Below are 21723 nucleotides of genomic sequence, written 5' to 3' on the forward strand. Positions count from 1 at the left end.
AACCCTCCATCGGAGAGAGAATCGGCTGATGGAATGGAGCAAATATTGTACTGGGGATCAGCAGACCTCAGTTTTAGTCATGACTAACACTAGCTGGGTGACCTGGGGCAAATCACTTCAATCAAGAGTCTTAGTTTCCTGATTTATAAAATGGAGGGGTTACACTGGATTATTTTAAAAGTCTTTTATAGCTGTAAAAATGAACGAAAAGTTCTTATGGAAAAGAAGAAAAGGGGAGGGGGAAAGGATTTTAGAAACCCCAGAAATGAAGAGGAACATATTTCAGTTATTTTCTATGGTTTGCAAAAATGAAGTTTTTCTCCTTTTGTACACAACATTGATACTTCCCCTTCCATGCCCTTATTTCTGTAAAGTAAAAATAATGTTCACGTTTGAAAGCTTCCTGGCCTTGCTATCTTGGATATAATTAATTTCAAAGTCCAGTAATGGGCCCACAATTCATTAGGTCTCTTACTCCTGATCACTTAGGCTCCGTCCATTAATACAGCACCAGCCAAGCGGAGGGCCCAGCATATAAACAGATTTATTAAAGATATGTTACTTGGGCTGGTTATATGAGGAAATGGCCACATAGTGCTACAGGAGGGAGAAAATATATTCTCTACCCTGTTGGAATTGGGAAGGCAGAGTTGATGACCATAAACACACTATAATCCTTACCAAGCCCATAGGATTCATGAGAAAAAAGAAAGGGGGTTCAGCTGTCACTTTTAAAGATAGATAAATGAACAAATCAAGTCCCCTGACTTTGGCTAAAATCTTCACTAATAGTCTCTTAAGGAAGGTGGAAGGCAAACTAGTCAGTAGTTGTTGGAGGAGGTTGTGGGTGAGGGGACCAGGTGGAAACTAATACAGAGATGGAGGGACAGTGAGAGAGATGATGGAGCCTCAGAAATTTAGCTCTGTGAGGGCAGGGACCATTTTTTTGCCCTTGTAGCCCAAAGCTCTTAGCACAGTGCCCGGCAAGCAGGGAGTAGACAGTGATAGAAGGGAGGAGAGATAGAGAGGACAGTTTACACTTGCAACCTTCCCTATAAAGGCATTGCTTGTCATTCCTGGAACTCCCAAGTGGTGGCAGTTTCTCATCTGTGACCTGAAAGAAACTTTGTGTTTCTGTGTGATATTGTCTCCAAGGACATAGAGTCCTTTACTCAAAATCCTCTTTATCACCTATTTAGACACCCAGCTTCGCTGCCTGGTGCCTTTGGCCCAATCTTTCAGTGATTTGGGTAAAGTCATTGCTTTTTAATAGGATTTGCTGTCATTAGGTTAAAGACCAATAGGGTTATTGATAGGGACTGGAGTAGGGGGGTTGCTATTAGTAGAGTTCGTTGTCCATCCATCTCAGCCTGCCTTCTCCCTCCCCACCAACCTACACGGATAACTAATGCAAAGCTACTGCTTTGCCAACATGCTACAAGAGGGATTCAGAGGTTTTTTCTTTCCTCGGAGTAAACTTTGCTCTGAGGAGTTTGCTTGCAAGTAGTCAAAGAGCTTTTGAGAATCAAAACATAAACAGCAAAATGATAGCCACCAGAAGAACTCTTGGTGAGCCTCATCTGAGTGTACTACTTCTAGATATTGCCTTCTTATCCACATAGGAATTCTCAAGGCCTAGGTAGAGAAGCCTTAATCCCCCAAATTGTCACACCTGGTCAGTAAATTGTCCAAATGGGCAAATTGGAAAGACTGGTGATCAGTGCAATGCAGGTAGAATGTACTTTGTCTATACTAGTATCCATAAACTTATTTAAACACGACAGAATTTACTTCAGTCATTCAATTATAAACTTCTTTTCTCCCCAAGGTTTATAACTCATAAAAAGCAATTCCAGGTGAGAATTGGACAAACCCTATCTTACAGCAGGAGCAAAATTTATTTATTAGTTTATTTATTTTACACATTAGAATTCATTTACCCCTTTGCAAGTTGACTTCCAAAAGGATGAAGAAAAAAACACCAAGTATAAGAAAGCAACTCTTATGACTCAAGAATCTGCCCTCCCCGCCCCCCCCATTCCTTCATAATTCTTTCTTTATTCTTTATTGCTTCTCCTTTTCCACAGGGTCATAAGATATAGACATGAGAGGGATCTTAGTGGTTTTTGTTGTTGTTCAGTCATTTCAGTACTGTCCCACTCTTCATTATCTTAGTGACAACCTGGTATAATCTCATTATTTTACAATATAAAGAAATTGAGGTTCAGAGGTTAAGTAGCTTTCTCAAGGTCAGACAGTCAATAAACAGAGCCGGAATTCAAACCCATGCCATCTCACTATGACCCTCCTTCCTTCTTTCCCTGTCTCCTTCCTCCCTCCGTCCCTTTCTTCTCCCTCCCTCTCTTCCTTCTCTCCCTCCCATACCTTTCTACCTACCCTCTTCCCTTCCTCCCTTCTTTCCTTCTTTCCTTCCCTCCTTTCTTTACTTCTCCCATATTTCTCTCCCCCTCCCATCCTTTCTTATTTGGATTGAGCCTTGATGAAATAAAAATAAAAAGTCAAGCCATCTGCTCTTTGGAGCCAGAAAAATCATTTGTTTTGCATGTGCCTCATCTCTTCTCCATATATTTTTAATTATGTTTAGGAACAGTCTCATGCCCTGGTCACATTATGTATCGGTGTGAGCTTTTTTAGTTCCTTCAAAGCTTCCAGCAATTTCTCCCCTACCCAGTAGAACAGATATGATTGGTTTGGAGCAAAATGTATCTTTCTAAAAATATACTATATACAGGCACAAGATCATAAGGAGGGGAGGAGAAGGTGGAAGATCTAGAAGGTCATCCAACAAACACTAAGGGATTATCAAATATGTAATGAATCTTTAATCACTAGGCTGTAGTCACTTGGAAATAACCCTTCTACTTTATTGGGCATTGCATTTCTGCACACATGGCTGAAAAAGGGGGGTACTTAATGGGACATATTTTTAAAAAGTGGAATGAAAATGCACATTTTTGTGGGTTCCTCACACTGGGAAAATTTCATATTTAAAAAAAAAACTACAGCTGGGTGGGGTTGATGGGAAAAAAGACTTGAAAGATGGATTTGGTCCCCAGCAGTGAAAAGCAGAAGCCGAGTGTGGGACTAATAGCAGGACTCCCATTTTCTCTTGTGTTCCTGAAACTGCTTTTTTTCCAGAAAGATAGAACTTTTTTTTTATCAATTGCAGTTTATGCTAACTTTGAAAACAGTGGAGAGAAGATAGTTAACTAGAATTCAGCGATTTTAAGCATGTGTAAAATGTCCCGTTAGGAAACGCTTTCACTGAAACTTCATATTTTAAAGTTATCTGTATAATGAAAAGATGATAGCCTCGAGTTTTCTATATTGGAAAATTTTTACAGATTGCAAGATGGAAGCTCACAAAGTTTCAATAAGCATTTGGACAAACAAATGAATGCTGGCCCTATTGAGACACGCAAAATTTTATCACATATCCATTCTGTGTCCTTTTTTGTTTCTTCTGTCAAGCTTGCTGGCTTGCATGTGGTCCAGCAGGCGACATAAACTTGCCTTTATTTCGGAGGCGAAATTCCAGGACAGAATCAGCATACAACTGACATTGCCTAGGTTTTAAACTCCGTCGTAAGGACTGGGACAGAAAGAGCAGAAACTTATCCTATTCACCTGTCTTACTAAGTCCTTAGGCAAAGAATATGCTCACAGACACGTAAGCATAACGCGCCTTCCAGCCCTAACGTTCTATGATTCTAGAGATCATCTTTCCCAAGTAAAAAACAACAACAACAACAGGTGTTGACCATTTGGAATCTTTTTTTTTTACAGTAGTTTTTATCAAGGGGAAAGAGATTCGATGGAGAATCTGTAAAGTTTTCAGCAAAAGAAAAGAAATAAAAGACGACGGTGAAGAGAGCAGTGGGAGGTTGGTAGATTATTAAGGGTTTGATGAATTCCTCCAGCTGTTCAGAGCAGTTCAATTCTAGGCTTGCAAGCAACTAATTATAGAAGGGAGAGAAAAAGCAAGATGATCTTTCCAAAGCAACTTCCCCGCCCGCCCTCTACCCCCCATGCCCCATAAAGATAAAATGGGCAATAGATTGGGCAATTCTCAGTAGTCCTAATGTTCTGCTATTGGGGGGGGACCTCATTCAAAATGATAGAAAATGGTTTTCACTGAGCAGGGGTCACTTGGAACCAATCCTTAGCATTTAGTAAAAATAACAGGGCAATTATAGAGGCAACTGAAGGAGCCAAGGTATTCGGCTGAAATGGTTCAAGGTTAGCTTTTTAAAAAAGGAAAAAGAAAAAAATCTATGCGAGCTCTTCATATTTCAAGTTTTATAGGTAGTATTTTCCCTAAAGGATACATTTTCATTAGGTCATAAATGCACCAACAGATGAGTGCATGTGTGTGTGCCCTGTGTGTCTGTAGGGGTCTGTCGGTCTGTCTGTGGGTATGTGGGAGGTCTGTGTGTCTATGACTGTGTACACCCCATGGACAGAAAACATTCGTAGGCATATATAGCTGGTTTAGGGAGTGATCAATAAGACGATTTAGCTTTTCAAGTGGCGGGTGGGCTTGGGTCTCGAAGTTTTGTTACTTTTCCAAGTGTCCTCCAAGTGGCAACTCTAAGCCCCTAAGCCTTCCGCATTTAGAGGAAAATGAGAGGACTAAAGACGCGCTTTAGGGTTAATTCAGCGCTTACTGAGGATTTCGCCCTAGCTCATTTCTAGAAGTTAAATAACTATCAGATTCATTCCTGTTCGTCTAGGCGATCTAGGGAAGTTGATGTACAGCTTTCACTTGAGTCCTGAGCTGGAGAGGTTGTGATTTTGCAGAGTTTTTTTTGTTCATTCCACCCGGAAGAGCTCAGATCTAGTGCAGTCGCTCGAAAAATTTGGTTTATCTTACGATTCAGTAAAGGGAGGACTTAACAGAAAAGGAAGGGAACTTTCTCTAGATGTTTCTCCTCTGTTCTCTCCGACCATTCCCTTCTAGGCTTTGTTTAAGGTGAGCATGGTGTAAGCACAAGGCATAAACCACTCACTCACTGCCTTCAAAAAGGAGGAGAATGTTTTATGAACTAAATTGCCATATAGTTAGATGTCCTTGATTGTTAGAGAATTATTGCATAATGTCAATCTATTATCCCCTTCCCTGTCCCAGCAGAACATATATAATTGCTTCGCAGCAAAATATATCTTTCTAATATACATACATACATACATACATACATATATATGTATGTATACATATATATGTATATATATATGTATATACATATACAGGCACAAGATCTTGAAGTAGTGGTGGTGAGGGAAGGGGGGATGATCTAGAAAGCCACCCAACAAGGACTGTTGCATTGTCAGACGTGTAATGAATCAGGCCATAGTCACTTGAAAATAGCCATTCTGCAGTTATTGGACATTTGTACATATAGGAATTTGTACATTTGTACATTTAGGAATTTGTCCATTTGTCCATTTGTACAATAGGAATCTGGTGCCTGTATTTTGAATGTGATCTAAAGTAGAGAAAGACCTTCAGTTTGAGAAAGATGGGTAAGCATAACCCAGCCTTTGCCTCTCAACACTCACAGCCCTTTCTTAAAATTTCTTTCCTCTAAATCAGGCGGAGGTAATTGGGAAAAGGTAGGTAGCTAAAAGTCTACTAACATGAAAACAGGTAACTGCAGTTTGATAGGAAGCCCTAGAATCCTGCCTTCTTTTAACTTATGTTTTGTGCATATTTCTATATTGATTTAGGTTCGTCTTTCAAGGGCTCCTTGGCAATGTTTATTCGTAAGAATACAAACAAAACAAAACAATCTTTCCCTCCCTCCCCCCACCTCCAGTTCATTAAGATGGTTCTTTGAGATCAAGTGCTGCAAAAGGGCTTTTCCATCTCATTGTAAATTGTCATATTGACACATCTCCAGGAAAGGTCACAATTTGTGGTTCTAACTTTATGGGGGGAAAAGTACTTTATGGTTCTGAATCTTGGAAGTGGAAGGGGTGGGGGTGGGGGGGACACTGGAAGAAAGAGTGTGTAGCAACTTTGAAATAGTTTCTTCAAGACTCCAGAAAAGGTGACCAATTGTCTGTGTACTTAAATGTAGCAGAGAAATAGAGGAGTGAAAGAAGCAGGAATAAAAAAGAGAAAGAAAAAGTAGATGGAGAGAAAGTATTAGAGAGAAAAGGCAATCAAGGAGAGGAAGAATGGGAGAGCAGGGCAGAGAAAATGCGAAAGGGGAACAGAGAGGGGAAGAGTGGACAATATGCAGAGTCCCAGCCTGTGACACCAGGCCACCACCACTTGGGAGGTCCTCGGCCCTAATGTAACCCCAGCTAACAGTTCCCAACAGGAGGCTCTGTGGCCCAGGAGCGGTCACAATTACACCTCTGCTACAGGCAAGAACTTAAAACGCAAGGGGGGTGGGGTGGGGACCTGAAGTCTGCAAGAAAGCCCCTTCATTCATCAGAGAAAAGAGTAGAGCTGCCTTCAGTGGGAAGCTTTTACAAGACATGTGGGTACGAGAAAAAAAATCAAAATAAACCACTTTCATCCAGCGTTTGCAATGAAAAATCTCTCTTCCCCTGCTCCCTACTCCTCTACCGAGAGCAAGCGGGAGTTTTGAAATTCAGTTTGTGTTTTTTCTTTTTATAATGAGCTCAGTATTTTAACTGATAAAGAAGGGTGCTCTGGAGGAAGTAAGAGAATGTTAGGGACTGGAGAATGAGAGAATTGGGAAGAGGTGGTCAGAAGGTATTTAAAGACATTTTATCACACGTTTGCTTAAAAATGGATAACAAACATCGACATGTATTTAATATAATTAATTCTACCAGTGTAATGAAATTTCTTTGGGAGAAATGAAGGGATTAAATCGAGCAGATTTTTATATGTAAAGTAAGATCTATTTTTCCCTACCCACTTTTTCTTTTTAAAATATGTGTTGAAGGGAGGAGGGACGGAAGTCGAAGATTGGAAAACTTTAAAAGTTTGGCATCTGATTTTACTAGGAAGCCGGGTTTCAGGGTGCGGGAAGGTTTGGCTTCTTTGAAATAAATAATCTTCATCATAAAATGCTGGCTAAGGGGTAGGGTGATGGATTTGCTGCCTGCTGCCAAATGGAGCGTGTTTTCTCAGTTGGCACCACTGCACCCTAGGATGTGTACACCAGCAGTTGCCCCCTTAGAAAGGAGAAATTCCCCAAAGGGGTCCCTAGGGTTCTAGAGGAGTTCTATATAAATCCCAGAGTTCCTAGTGGATTCCCAAAAGGAGGATTCTGCAGATCCAGAACCTCTGACTAAATGACAGAAAGCTTCAACCTGGTTATTTCTGAGTCCTGAGGGTGGGAGTGGGGGTAGGAGGGTTGTGTGTGTGTGTTTGTGCGTGTGTGTGTCTTTATTCTCAAACTTGGCTCCATTTTTAACTCCAGTGTAACTAACCCTACGGTATCAGTAGAGCTGGGTGTCCAAAATAAAATAGAAAGAAAAGTGTGATGAGAGTCTGGGAGCTGAAAGTTAGTCCTGAAGGGATAAAGCTCTTTTTTTCTCTGTGCCTGAGACCCCAAATAAGAGTCGGAATGTTGAGGGTAGTGTGATCACCCCCAGTCAGATATCCTGGAGGAGTGTGAATGTGTGTGTGAGGGGAGATTGGTAAAAGAAAGGAAAGGAAGTATGTTGGTGATATTTTCCCTCCCTTTCTGGACCACTCCTGGAATCCCTTTCATCCTCCCTTCATCCTCTCCCTCTAGCTCCATGGCCACCCGTTTAAGCTCGAGTTCTCGGTTTAATGTACATTTATATATACACAAACACACATATGCTACATCTATCTCTGTCTCTCTATCTCCAACTACAGCTGAATTTCAAAGCTCGAGTTTCCTTTCTGGAGGTAAGAGGGGACCTTTCCAGTGGGGTGGAGGGTCCAGGGACGTAGGCGAGCATGAAGATTTTTCCTGTGGAAAGTGTTTGTCTCCAAGCCTTCCCGATCTTGGCTCCTACCCTCTCTTTTCCACCCAGGAGAGGCCCTAAGTCCAGTGTCCCCGCTTCTGCCCCAGACAATCTCTCCGAGCTCACCTTTCTATCCCCTCCCTACCTTCCGCCCTCCCCTCTCGACAGCTCCGCCCAGATAAGACTCCTTTACCAGGAGCTCGTCTTCAGTTCTCTTAGGACACCTCGGTCCACCTCTCCCCTGCCCCAACTTCACCCGACCGCAGGTTCCTGGAGATCTGGAGCCTTTGCTTAACTCTAACCGCACCCCACCTTCCTATCCTACACTCCCCGGTTTTCCGGAGGGGGACCTGGCAGCGAAGTCTCCTTGGGCAGCTGGCGGAGAACCCGAAGGAAATCTAGCTGAAAGAAAGGGAATGGAGCTAGTCTCAGTTTCGTTCCCTCTGCAGAGCTCTCCCCTACTCTCCGCTCCCCTCTTCTTCTTTCTCTCTTCACCCACTCCCTCCGTTGGCCTAAGGCGAATTTGAGCCGGTGCCATCTGGCGCTTCTCTGCCAAGACCCCCTCGCCAAGGAAAATGCAGCAATAAGACGACGCATCCCAGAAGTAGGCGACTCCCACCCTGTTCTTTACCCTCGTTCCAACTTCCTTTTTCCTTTTCCCCTCATCCCAGTCCCGGCACCCGCACCTACCCGCCGCAGGATTTGCTTCAGGCCGACTCAGTGTTTTGGTTGTCTTGGCAGTCATTCGGTACCAGCCTTGGGCCGGGGATACCCGTATAGATGTATTGGGGGCTTGTGAGGGAGCAGTCGGTAGGCCCAGGCTCAGCAGCCCTCTCTGATCTGGCACCCGGGGGCCAGGAAGAGTGGTAACATCTGGCTACAGCTGCAATGCTCGCTTTTAGCAGCCACAGGCAACCCTTGGAGTCCGTGCTAGGCGAAGAGGCAGGCAGAGGGAGAGGCAGCGCAAAAAAACAAAAAAAAAAAAAAAACAAAAAAAACCCCACAAAACAAAAAAACCCCAAAAAACCCCAAAACTACAACGCATTAAAAAAAATAGTAGAAGAAGCCCCAACCTTTGAGGTCGGGCCTTTTCATTTTCAGACGAAGTGACCTAGAGTATCTGGAGAAGGTTTTTGAAGACGTTTAGGAGGGAGGGAGAGAGTTTTCTGCTGGGAAACTCAATCTGCCATACAGTAGCGGTTCCATCTGGGATCTGTCACCGCTGACAGCACCGAGGGGCAAAGACATGATCTTCTGCACAACACTGCAACTCCCCAAATACCCTCCTCAATCAAAGGGTGTCTGCTGGACTGAGCAAGCCTCCAAGCCTCTTTCTACCAGGCTGGGGAGGAAGAAAAAGGACTGCTTCTTCCATCTCCCTGCTCCCACCTACCCACCCCTACTACCTTTTCTGCCCTTACACACCACACTCACGCCCCCCCTGCCAACCCCTTTTTTGGACCTTTTTTCTTAGATATTAGTTAAATTAAAAAAAATACAGAGGATGGAAATTGGTGTCATAAAGGACCATTAATGTAAAGAAGTTATTTTGTGAGAGTCCCTGAAAATTACTTTAATAATTTCAGAGATTGTTGTAGCTTGAGGTGATTACTGGGCGAGTATACGAAAACCAGCTTCTCAAAGCGAAAGGAAGGGCCACCAGCGACTTTCCCCCCATTATAACCTATTGGCGTTGTACTGGGCACCGGTTTCCAGTTTCAGACCCAAGTTGCTTTTTCTATTTTCTTTCTTTCTTTTTCTTTCTTTCTTTCTTTCTTTCTTTCTTTCTTTCTCTCGGTGGGAACAAGGGGGCAGAGATTTGCAGGAGGGTCATTTTTCTTCTTCATACACTGAAGTAAAAGATGTCTGATAAAAGACGACAGCTGCCTTGGTGTATCAACTGGATTTTTATTATCATTTTTTTGTGATTAGCATTTATAAAGTCGATTTCTCTCCTCCTGCAATATGCTGGGAGTTGAGGTGGTTTAAATGGACAGTGACTTCAATCTTTCTAGGAAAGGCGAAGTTGCTGCCATTTATACTTAGACTAAAGCCTCTTCTGGCCCTCTTGGCTATTCTGAAGTCATTGATGGAGTCTTTAGAGTATTCCTTTCCCAGCCCCCCACCCCCCCCCCCCACCCCAGCTAGTGACAGGTTTACTTTAAGCTGTTTCATCTGGCTCAGCAGTGTCTCATCAGAGAAAATCTGCAGTTCTCTTCGGCCCCTAATTTCTTATTCACCACAACTGGATTGAAAGATGATTTGGCGCTACAACAAAGACAGATATTTTTAAACCCTGGGGTCCTGTCATACAGAGACATCCGGTCGCACGTGGTTAGTTTTATATTTAAAAAAAAAAAGCCTTCTGGGGTAAGTGGTTTTAACGTCAGTTGTAGACTCCAGTTTCCTAACAGAGGTGGTTTACCTGGGAGTTACACACTTCCGTTTTTCCTTATAAAATATACATTCGAACTAGCCACTTGGTCTGTATTTTATAGAAATCGGTGAGATTATCTGGATAATTCAAGCCAAGAAACTGTGCTTTTACTTTCAACATCTAAACACATTTAAGGCAGGAAATGGGGTTTTCACCTGAAAAAAAATGTGTATAATTTAGTCTCCTGCATAGACACCACAAAGACCTGATTGGGGATTGCAGGCCATTTAGGGCTGAATATTCTTGAGATGGAGCCCTTGGGGTTGATAGCACAGGACCCAGAAAGCAACTGAAGGCCCAATAATCTTCTAGATAGCTTGCGGATAGTATTGGCTAAAAGTTTCAGACTTGTTTCTTTCTCCCCCTCCCCGCCCAGCTAGTCCTCCCAGCCTCCCCTCTCCCTCTCCTCCCAAACCATAAAGCTCGAAGTTTCCTTTCCTCTTGGCTGGGATAGAGAACTGAACTCACAAAGTGCCATTTTCCCTGGCTTAGCAAGGAAATGTTCTTTTTCCTTTCTAGATTACAGGGCGACACGGTGAAGTTGTGGTGTCTTGATTTGGAACAAAGGAAGAACTGGGAGGGGGCGAGCTGGAGATATTTATTTACTTATGTATAGTTATAGCCAACTTATCCATTTCCATTCCCCTCCCCCCCCAACACCCAGAAAAGGAAAATTGCGATAATTCAAGTGATCTACCTAAGATAACCAGAGCTAGCATTAGAATTCTAATCCTCTGACTCTAAGCCCAGCATTCTTTCCAAAACAGCATACTTTCAGCCTGGCTCTACTACTTATTACGTGTGTGACTTTGGCGAAGTCATCTAACTTCTCTGGGCCTCCGTCAAGTCATCTGTAACGTTGTACTAGATGACATCTAAATGTCCCTTCCAGCTCCAAGATTCTGAGCGCTAAGAAACTTACTGGGCTAGGCGTTTGGAGATAGAAATATGGCAAATGACACTCAAGGACCCTTCAGGTGAATTGGGGGCCGGGGAGGGCAATAGATAATTTGGTGCAGTGAAAAAAGTCTCAGCTTAGAATTTGCTAAGAAATGATTGATAGATTAAAACAAATACCAGCTCCCTCATCCTTTCATCCACCCACCCTTATTTTTACCATTAACCCAAAGAAACAAAGTACATAATCGAGTGATTCTTCTTAAATACTGATGTACAACCGACCGCTTTGAATCGTTCAGACTTCCCTAGTCTCGCTCCCCGGTCATCAAACGTAAAACCCAAGCAAACCCCAATCACCGCCACTCCGACCTTTAGTCTGGCTAGCCGCGGGTTGGGGGCGGGCCGTGTTACCAGAACTAGTCAGCTCATTGACTCAGCAGTACACTCCAGGCCCTTTTACTGGACTAGATCCAACTCCCTCCGCCCGACCTCCATCCCCTGCCTGCAACAGATTGCCTTGGAAAAAGTAGGTTTCGTAGAAACCATTCTAAAGTCTGGGAAGCCAGTTCAGGAATCTCCGATTCATTAGAATTTAATAACAGGTGCAAAGTGAACATCCGGGATTGGCTGGAGGATTCCTTCGAGAGTCATCTTGTTCTTCAATCAGCTTCGCCTTGGACCCAGGAGTTCATTAGAAAATCAATCGACTACCACTTTGGCTGGAGGACTGGGGGAGCCGCTTGGGGCGCGGCTCTGCGGGGGCGGGAGGCAGCCAAATCAGCCGCCTGGACCCTGTCTTCCTTTCTAGGCGCTAGCTGGCTCCCTGTGCCGCAGAGGCCGAGAGCCGTTCTTCCCGGTTGCTGTTTGTTTTGGAAATCAGTGGGGCTGGAGAAGAGACAAGTACTGGGAGAAGTCTGCTAAGAGCGGGCCGGAGAGTGTTTATTTTCGAAATGGGAAGTCATTGTGCACTATTCTCTGGGTTGTTGGAGTGGAAAGAAAAAATAATATTTAAAGCTCTGGAGCACACACACATACATACGTGCACATATACATATATATTAAAATTCTCCAGCTCCGCTTTCTCTTTTATTCCCTTAATTAAAAAAAAAAAAACCTGGGCCTAATGTTCACAGAAATGTATGCGTTTGAGTCCTTGTCCCATCACACCTGAATTCCAGCAGCCCGACTGGATTGTAGATGAAATTGGAAAGCAACGCGACGATTACACCCAGCTAGAGAGCAGGATGGCTCCGAGCCGTCTGATCTGACGTCAGCATGTCTCTAGGCCCTCACTACAAGATAGAGGGAAAAGAGGGGTGGGGGAGGGCCGGAGCAGGCTCCAGGCTTTAATCATTCCCAGATGTGTCTAATAGCAGATATAAAGACTTATATAGTGCCCAAGAATAAATTTGTAATCAGGTCTCTACCATCTGATTATCAAAGTGGTCTAAGCGTTGGGAGAATTTAAAGGGCAAGTGTGTGTTGGGGGGGGGGCGGGGGAGGCGGTGTTAGGGAAACATGAAGCTTTTGGAGAAAAGGCAATGGAGGTTTCTCTAAGGGAAACAGTTTTCGACAGGGTAGGGAGTGGGGGGTGGGAAGAAATTATATAACTTATGTACGTATGTAATTCAGATAACAACTGCACTTTAATCTCCATTATACTACGCGAGCTAAAACAGCTGAGCCGTAATTGGCCAATTAGAAATGGAAAGAGATTGGAGCTATTCTTGAAAGGGCATATATTTCATCTTAGGCAGAAATGATAAGGTGGCCAGAATCTCAAAGCAGTTCAGCTTTGTAGCAATGTGGCGTTTGTTTCTTTTCTTAGTTTTGCCCTTTATTTTGGGTGGGCTGAGAAGGAAACAAATTAAAGCTCTCTCTCTCACTCTCTCACTCTCATCTCTCCCCCTTCCCCACCAATTTCTCTCTCTTTAATTTCTCTTTCTTCTTTTCTCTTTTCTACCCTCTCTACCTCATCTCTCTTTTCCCTAGGACCCCCTCTCTCCTGTCTCTCCCAATCTCAGAGGACATAACTTTTCCTAGAGATATTTCCAAGCATCTCGAAGGCATCCTAATGATAAAGCAGGTCTACGCTACCGCCTATCCCTAGGGACAGGGAGAGGTGGGAGGTTCCTGTGCATTTCATTGCAACAACAGCTCAGACAATTTCTGCAACAGTCCCAGAGTCGGGGTCGCGCGGAGGGTACAGAGCTAGGGAACTCCAGCCCGCCTGCCTGCAGGGTGTCTCAGCCCTAGTCCCCCCCCCCCCCCCGCCCTTTATCGGTGACGCCATCTTTGACACTGATAACATATGAACCACCATTAGCTACACGCCCGCGTTTCCCTTCCCCCCATCTCCCCGTCCCCCCCCCCCCCATTTACTCCTGGACATCAGATCTAGAAGCCAGTCTGATTACATCCCTGTATTCAGGAGGACAGAGGCTGTGGGCCAAAGCAATTGGCCCCTCGGATATCGTAAAACATCCGACGGTGACAGGCCAGGGTTTGGTTGAAGATGGCATCTACCCTCCTTTGGTGCAGCCAATTTTGCTCCGACCTCCCGGATTCTGACAATTCTCGGGGCTGAACTGCTGATCCTTTTGCGGTTGCGTCTTTCTAACCTGTTTTGTTTGGCTTTTCCATCCCAACACCGCTCCTGGCGAGGAGATGAGTAAGGTGGGGCGGGCCGGAGGTGGGGGTGGAAAGAGCACACTCCGGAACGAATCCCTTTTAAAAATTAAAGGACGAAGATTTTTGAGCAGGACCTTCAACATCAGGCTAACTCAGTGAGAAAATAACCATCCAGCCCCGCAGGGCGGCCTCGTTTCCCCACCCGAAGCACTACATACATTGTTCAGACTTCAGAGAGAAGCAAAGCTTCCAGGGAAAATTTTTGCTTGCTTCTACGAAACATTTTCATATTGTGATGTGAGAGAACCGTCTCGTGTAGTCTTCCCACCGCACTTCCCATCGTTCCTGGGAGCCTAAAGGCGTGTTAAAACAAGGAACCAAAGTCCAGACAAGGAAACAACCTCTTCTTGAGAGCACTTTGGCTGTCTTAAAGGTGTGTGTATAGTTGTATATACACTTGTGTTTGGAAGGGAGGTGATTCTTCGTCTGTTAGTTGAGGATGTGAATGGCGAAGAACTGGAGCTAGGCACACACCCAATTCTTGTTACCACCCATCAGGTATGGATGGACTAGGAAGGGGGAGAGACTTGATGTCCTGATGTTCGGTTTTGAACAAAAATGCAATTTCTCTTGCCCATCTGATTTTTTTGACGAGTGGTATTCTCCGTTTTCAAACCTCAATATTAGCGGCAGCCATGGAAGGCTGGTGAGAGCATTTGGCATGTCTAAAACAGCTGATCTTGTCTCAACCAGGCTAGGCTCTTTCATTCCATTCTCCACACTCCTTTCTCTTTTTTCTCTCACCTTCTTTTCATTTCTCTTTCTTTTTATCTCCTTTTCCTTTCTCCCCTCTTTTCCTCTCCTTTCCTCTCTGTTCTCACTTTCCTCTTATTCTTCTCTGTTCGTCTCCTTCCTCTGATGTATTTTTGTTTGGGGGGGTCGCAAAATCCTACAAATGGACTTGTCCTGGCCCTGTAGGAGAGACAGATCTAAAATTCTTGGAGAAAAGAGAGAGAGAGAAGAGAGAGGAAACGGAGAGGGGAAGGGGGAGGGAGGGGGGAGAGGGACAGAGAGAGAGAGAGGGGAAGAGAGAGAGAGAGAGAGAGAGAGAGAGAGAGAGAGAGAGAGAGAGATAAACTTCTCGGTAATGTTCCCAGGGAGCATTCTTCCATCTTTTCCCCCCAGGAGATGATAGTGTTGCTGAACCAAAATACAAACGCACACAAACACATACCAACACCACCACCAGCAATAAGAACAATTCTCTTGCCCGTTTAGTATTCCCAGGGTTATCAAGCACGCAGCTCCACTCAGTGGTCTGGGGCCAGGCCACTGACATCCCGATCTACCATCAATTTACCTTCTGCCGCCCTGCTTCCCCATTTAGCTTTTAACGTCAAAACCTACATTTTTGTCGGCTCCGGCCTGTCTAGAGCTCTTGTGATTTCGCTCCAGGAGTGATTGCTTTTAAGAAAATGGCAGCATCCACATTATCCGAGCAATTAAAATAGATTCCTTCTAGCTTGTCCCACAAGGAGCCACTTGAAGAAATTAAAAAAGGAAAGAGAACTTTAACAGAGGACGAAGGGGCAAGAGACTTGAATTGTCAATTAGCTGGGGGTGAGAATCACCTGAACTTGGTCGCATCCCCCTCAGTCGGAATGAGTGACCAGCGGACTCATTAAGATGCAGGGAGCCGGAACATTCACGAGAACAGGGCATGAGAGCCCACCCCTAAGGAAGGGGGGTGGGGCTGAGACTGGGTACAGTGGGGGTGACAGGGAATCGGGAGTTCCTAATTCAGCTTGAAAGTCAGTTTTCAAAGAGAGATTTTTGAGGCATATTTACTACATCGCTGCAAGTGCAAGCCAAAAGTTCCTTCGTGAGTCTAACTGGCGTTTATTAGAAAAATAACGCTAAATCCAGCGGACTTCTGTTTTAAGCCCTGAGCTGATTAAGGACACAAAGATACACATACTCACAAACTCTTAAGATAAATTGAATTTTATCATGTTTTCTCTCTCTTTCTCTCTCTCTTTCTCTCTCTCTTTCCTGTTTTTCCTACAAACACGCAACACATACTCATACAACACACGCACATTCTTGCACACTGTTCAGAGAGAAGCAGCTGTCTCTCACATATACATTGGTATATATCAGTGCCGTGGCACACACACATTGTGTACCTAGTTCTCTGTCTATCCATTTCTGTCTGTCTCTCCCCTAGACACATTTTAACTACACCATAATCGCATACAACACCCAGGCTCACAACTGACATGGAAGAATGTAAGTTAAGGGCACTATTACATGGAAAGCTAGGGCTTGTTGATCGTTACATCAGGAAAGCGAAAGAAAATAAGGCAGAGACTCTCCTCTCCTGTGTTATAAACAAAGGCAAGTGTCTGTAAACACAGCCCCATGCCAGGATCGGCCAGCGCAAGCTGACCTGAGAGGAGAAAGTTCAGATCGCTTTGGCCTAGTTGTTCTAACCCTTCAACCTCAGCGTTGTCAGAGGAACCGGGGAAGCAGCGAAGAGACCTTTTCTTATCTTTTTTTTTTTTTAAATGAGCCCTTGCAAATCTGCCCTTTTCCCTGGTTCAGGACCGTCTCGAGCTACAGGCCGGGGAAGGGCGACAGGCAAAATAGGATAGAGCCAGACAGTCCCCTGGTTTTGATGGATTGTTCGCGAGCCTGCTGACTACTCTGGAGGTTCGCGGCGAGATCATCACTCCGAGGTTTTCAGGCAAGATGGAAACTCTCTAGCAAGCTTTGCCAAATACAGGATTTATATACTTGCGCGTTTCCTGAACAAACCGCTTTTCAATACGTTTCACCTTTCTCCCTCTGCTCCCTTCTTCTCCCTAACACTCCCACTCCCACTCTGCCACCACCACCTTCAGTCTTATTAGAAATCCTTTATGACCCTTAAGTTTCTTCCATTATTTAGGATTTGGTTTGTTCACACTCCCGGCTCAAGGCAAAACCTGGGTCTCTGGCTTGAGGGAAAATGAACTTTCTTCCAGCCCATTTGACCGAAGACTGTGTGTGTGTGTGGGGGGGGGAGGCGGGGGGGGGGAGGTGGGGCAACAGAAGTGGGGAGGCAGAGGAGAAGGCACACAAAATCACTGAAAAGGAGAGAAATCCACTGAGGCTGGGGACTGCGGTAGAGCAGCTGGGAGTAGAGCGGGGAGGGTGTTGCCTTCATTTTGACCGCCTGCAACCTGGGAGAATTCTGAGATTCACAGAAGTTCATATCCATTTCTCTGTAGCTCTCTGTAAATCTAACATTCTGAGCCCACCCCTACACCTACACCCAAATTAAATCCCTGGCCTTGTTCGCGATTTTTAACTTGACATAAAATTACCTGTTACCTAATCACGGGCATAACTCTAAATCTCCCCTCCACCTCAGGTCCAATAGCCCGAACAGATTAGAGAGGCTCTGAGATGCAGATTTCTGGCAAAATTTCACGCCCGTGTCTCTCTGTGTTTTTCTCCTTTGTCTCCGTATCCCCCTCTCTTCCTCTCTTCCTTTTCATATACTTTTAATATTCACCTTCTCACCAGGAAAACAAAACACTCCAAACAAATTTTGTCAATGGTATAAATGGGAAGAGTCCACGCAGATCACGGCCTGAACACGCACGCACCCATCATCAGATCACAAAGCTCTAGAAAAGGCTATTCTATCTTCCTGGAAGACCTGTGGATACTCCCACCTTTTGAGCTAAGCAAGGACCCCTGATCATTCTCTTGCCTGACATCCGAAAGATCCCTCAGAGCTGACCTGGAAAACCCCATGGCCTTTAGAGCTGAAGACGGCTCTCACCAGCCCTCTGGCTGTAGTTCAGAGGGTCTTGGGGGGTGGTGGTGGTGGTATTATATATGTAGATTGGTTTTAATTAGTGACTTCTTTAAAATAAAGTTAGAGGCAATCTTTATAACTTAGTTTACTTCTGAATCTTTTAAATAGTATGAAAACAAGAACAACAATTTTGTTTTCCAAACACTTTGAGGTATAAAACATAAAAAGATTTTTTTTGTAAAAAAACACACAGTGGTTTATTGAATACTTACAACGTTTACACCTTCAATATTAATTAAACTCCACTAATTGTTTTTAGAGGACGGAAGTGCACAACACAAGTAGCTGTTGGGAACATCTTCAAATAAGGAAAGCCCATTAATAAAATGGCAACACTACATACCCGAACCAACAGAATAACATTAGCGGCCCCATTTCTTCTTTGAAATATAACTTTATCATCCCCAGAAATATTTATATCTGAAAGGCCAAGTATTAAAGATACACTTCACATACACACTGATGTCAGGAGTCTTTTAGCTGGGTTGCTTGAGTTGCAATGCTGAGTGTCCTATACAGGCAGAAAAGGAACATTCACACTCGGACACACACTCTTTAAAAAAATAACAAAACAGAAACAAAACAACAACAACAACAACAAAATCCAACACAAATCAAACCTAAGAGACGATAGAACCCCTTACCACGATGGAGTTTCCTCTTCATATTAAAATATGGAATGCTTTCTTCAAATATCCATTTTTTAAAGGAAGGGATGGGGATAGGGTGCTTCAAAAGGGGCAATAGGAGAGAGGGGAGGGAAATTGCACATAAATAAACTGGCTGATTCCAAATACAAAAAGTCCTTGGAGCAGATGTCCGCAGAGCCTCCTGGAGAGGTTTTCCTTGAGTCCATTCAAGTCCAGCCAGGGGACTCTTCCTTTCTTCTTCTTCTTCTTCCTTTTCTTCTTCTTCTCTCTCTCTCTTTTTTCCCTCTCTCTTTCTTCACTGTTTGAGCTCCAGGGCCCAGACATGCTGTGGCCAGCCCGTCCTGCCTTTGGTTTTCTTGTCGTTGCTGCTTACTGTGCTTTTCAAGATTTCATTCTGGGCAGAGAGGAAGCAAGGGAGAAAGAGCAAAGGAGAAATTCAGAGATGAGATATGATTTCTTTCAATAGCCCTATTCTATCCCACCTTAGGGGAAATAGCAAGAAGGGACTGGGATGGCGGAGGAAGACAGCAAAAAGCTCAGCCAGGGCCAGAGGAGACAAACTCAACTACAAAGATCTCTGCTGCTCTGGCTCAGGCAGAGAGAGGCCTCCTCCTGTCTGCAACGCTAACCCTCCTGCATCGGAAAGTTTATAAAACCACCGCCTGTTTTAAAGTATTTTATAGCAAAGCTGGGGGCCTTTTCCCTTATGCCAGATGTGTACCTCGGGTGGGGGTGGAGTGCCTCTGGGGGGTGGGGTGGGGGGAGTCTGTTTTTGGATGTTTTTAATGGCAACCGAAAACTTGCGGTGCAAGGGAAGATTTGGGCAAAGACTTCCCGGGTTCAAAGCCACACACCGCCTAATTCTTGGCCTCCGGCTCTGCCTTGTTGGCTTGTGTTTTTTGGCTGGCCCAAGCACCTTCGGATAATGGGACTTCAAGGGTCTTTCTGTTAGCCAATGACTATTAACGTTAGTCTCTATACTAATCAGACATACAATGGACGAAGGTGAAATCTCTAATGGGCAATATTCACCCACACTCTTGGGGTCTTATTAGTTAGCAAAGACTGAGACACCCTTGGCCCCCAGGGAAGAAAGTGGGTTAGTGGGATTATTCTAAAGATTCTCTTCTGAACAATCAAGATATACTGAATATTGCCCATTCTTGTTCATAAGAAAAGGAGAGAGTTCTTAAATGGTTTGAAAATCCCTACTATTGAGCAAGAGCCATAACGGGAACAGTAATATTTATTATTGTGTCTCAAATTAAAATTTATAATCGACTTCAAATAAAGCTACACCATGCTCAGGAATCATACCCATCTGGGAAACATGAATCCAGTATTTCCTTGCTGGTCAATCATGGGATGTGGGTCTATGGTGCCTTTAAACATTCTTTAAGACTTCAGCCTCACCAAACCCGGTGTTGGACTTATCCCCCCTTCTCTCTTTAATTTTTGGCAAATACACCAACAAAGCTCTTAAGACCCCCAAATCATGGAAATGGAATTATTTTCATTGAAAAAAAAAGTTGCTCACATGGTTGGCATGGCAAATTAAGTTGATCTGGGGATTTCTAAGGGATTCCATTTAGGGGAAACAGAAGGAAGGGTCGAATCCGAGACAAAAATAAGGGATGCAATGTGGCAATTAGTGAAAGAGGGTAGGCTGGTTTTTTTTTTTTTTTTGGCGGGTTAGCTAAAGGAGGTTAGAAGTAGGGGGTTAGCTAAAGAGGTATCTCTGCTTTATCATATGTTCTTGTGAGGCGGCTAACTCGACCTTGCAACCAGCTTTGAATTCCGAAGCTGAAAGGGCTTTGCATTAGCACTCTTTCAAAAAGAATACTTGAAGGTAAAAACAGAACAAAAAACAAATGCAGCTTCAGCGTAAAAACCTCACTAGCTTGCCTCCAAATTCCACTCAAATTATGAGTCCTCTCCTTAACTAATAAAACACTTTCATACTAAAACCCTGTTATTGCTTATAGGTGTTTAATGAAGACTAGTTCGGCGGGTGCTGGCAATCTGGCCTGAGGAGTGAGTTAGCAGAAACGAAGCCTGCTCTACTGCAGAGACGTGTAAAGGCGGAGCACTTCCTCCTCCTTCCACAGAGAAAAGTGTGAAAATAAATAGAAGAATTGGGAATATCGTAGTTATTCTCAATACTGATAAGGCCTTCAGCCAGCAGTAACAGACACCCCTCCCCCACCTCTCCTCCCTCTCCTCCTCCTCCACCACCCCTACAGTTACTGACCAGCTCCTTCTTCCTCTTTTCCTCCTTCACATCTGTCTTCTTGATTTCTGCCTTGAAGGCCTCCGCTTCCCCGTTCTGGTCGTCCTTTGCCAGCAGGTCCATGAGGTAGGCGATATAGCTGGTAGCCAAGCGGAGGGTCTTGATCTTGGACAGCTTGGTGTCCGCTGGCACGTTGGGGATGCATTCCCGCAGCTCTGCGAAGGCGCTGTTGATGCTCTGAGTCCTGCGCCTCTCTTTGCGGTTGGCGGTACCCCGGCGCTTCACCGGACGGGGCCCCCCCAGGCCCGGAGGCCCGTTCCCGGGGGGTACTCCCCCGTAATGGGAGTGGTCGAGCCCTGCGGCGCCGTTAGCGTATTCGGGACTATAGGACAGTGCCATGCTGTAGTCAGGGGGGGACATCTCCGGGTGGCTGATGAGCCAGCCATGGAAGTAGGGGTTCTCCTCGTGGCCACAGCGGCTGGCGGCAGCCGCGGCAGCCGCTGCAGCAGCAGCGGCGAAGGGGTAACCCTCATGGTGTACCACCGGGTGGTGGGGGAAGCCTCCCACTAGACTCATTTCGCACTCTGGGCCCCAACCTAGCGTCCCACGGTGTCCTCAACCACGAGGCCCTAGAGCCTACCGGTTGCACCCGGGGGTTGGGGCCAAGAGCTGCTGCCTCCTCTCTCCTCTTCCTCCTCCACCCCGTCCCACCCCCCACCCCCCAGCCTCCCCTACCTCGCAGAGGTAGTGGCGGCAGCAGCACCCCCTCCCCTCCCCCCAGCCCCGGCAGGCCCGCCGAAGGGCTTCAGCAGCACTGGTCCAGCCTGAGGCTAGCCATAGAGCTGGCCAAATTCCCGGCGTGGTCACGGATGCGCAGCCAGGCTCTCTCCTTCGTTTTCTCTGCCTCCTCCTCCTCCTCCTGCTCCTTCCTGGCTAACCGAAGCTGTTGCTGCTGCAGTGTGGACAGCGTGAGCCTTCGTGCTCATACAAAAGTCCCTGTTCTTCTCCAAAAGTGTCTCTGGGGCCTTGGGTTTCCAAATCTCAAACAGTGACCGAGGCGGAGGTA

At 45.1% G+C, this 21723-nt stretch overlaps 1 protein-coding gene across 1 annotated transcript; it reads right to left on the bottom strand.

Annotated features, from left to right (window-relative positions):
- Positions 1-17874: 17874 nt before the first annotated feature.
- On the bottom strand, positions 17875-21344 carry HAND2 (heart and neural crest derivatives expressed 2). The gene is made up of 2 exons (XM_036762513.1): positions 20679-21344; positions 17875-18821 (listed from the first exon to the last, which is right to left on the bottom strand). Exons 1-2 carry the CDS (start codon positions 21231-21233, stop codon positions 18723-18725), a joined length of 654 nt encoding a protein of 217 aa, XP_036618408.1. The 5' UTR covers positions 21234-21344; the 3' UTR covers positions 17875-18722.
- Positions 21345-21723: the final 379 nt, after the last annotated feature.

This window comes from Trichosurus vulpecula, chromosome 6, assembly GCF_011100635.1.
Source record: "Trichosurus vulpecula isolate mTriVul1 chromosome 6, mTriVul1.pri, whole genome shotgun sequence".
Taxonomy (NCBI): Eukaryota; Metazoa; Chordata; class Mammalia; order Diprotodontia; family Phalangeridae; genus Trichosurus; species Trichosurus vulpecula.

Bases quoted from the DNA above. Each gene is read 5' to 3' on its own strand.
- HAND2 (XM_036762513.1), bottom strand. From the start codon at position 21,233: ATGAGTCTAGTGGGAGGCTTCCCCCACCACCCGGTGGTACACCATGAG. The intron at 18,822-20,678 runs GTCAGTAACTGT...CTCTCTGCCCAG, and splicing joins AAAAGAGGAAGAAGGAGCTG to AATGAAATCTTGAAAAGCAC.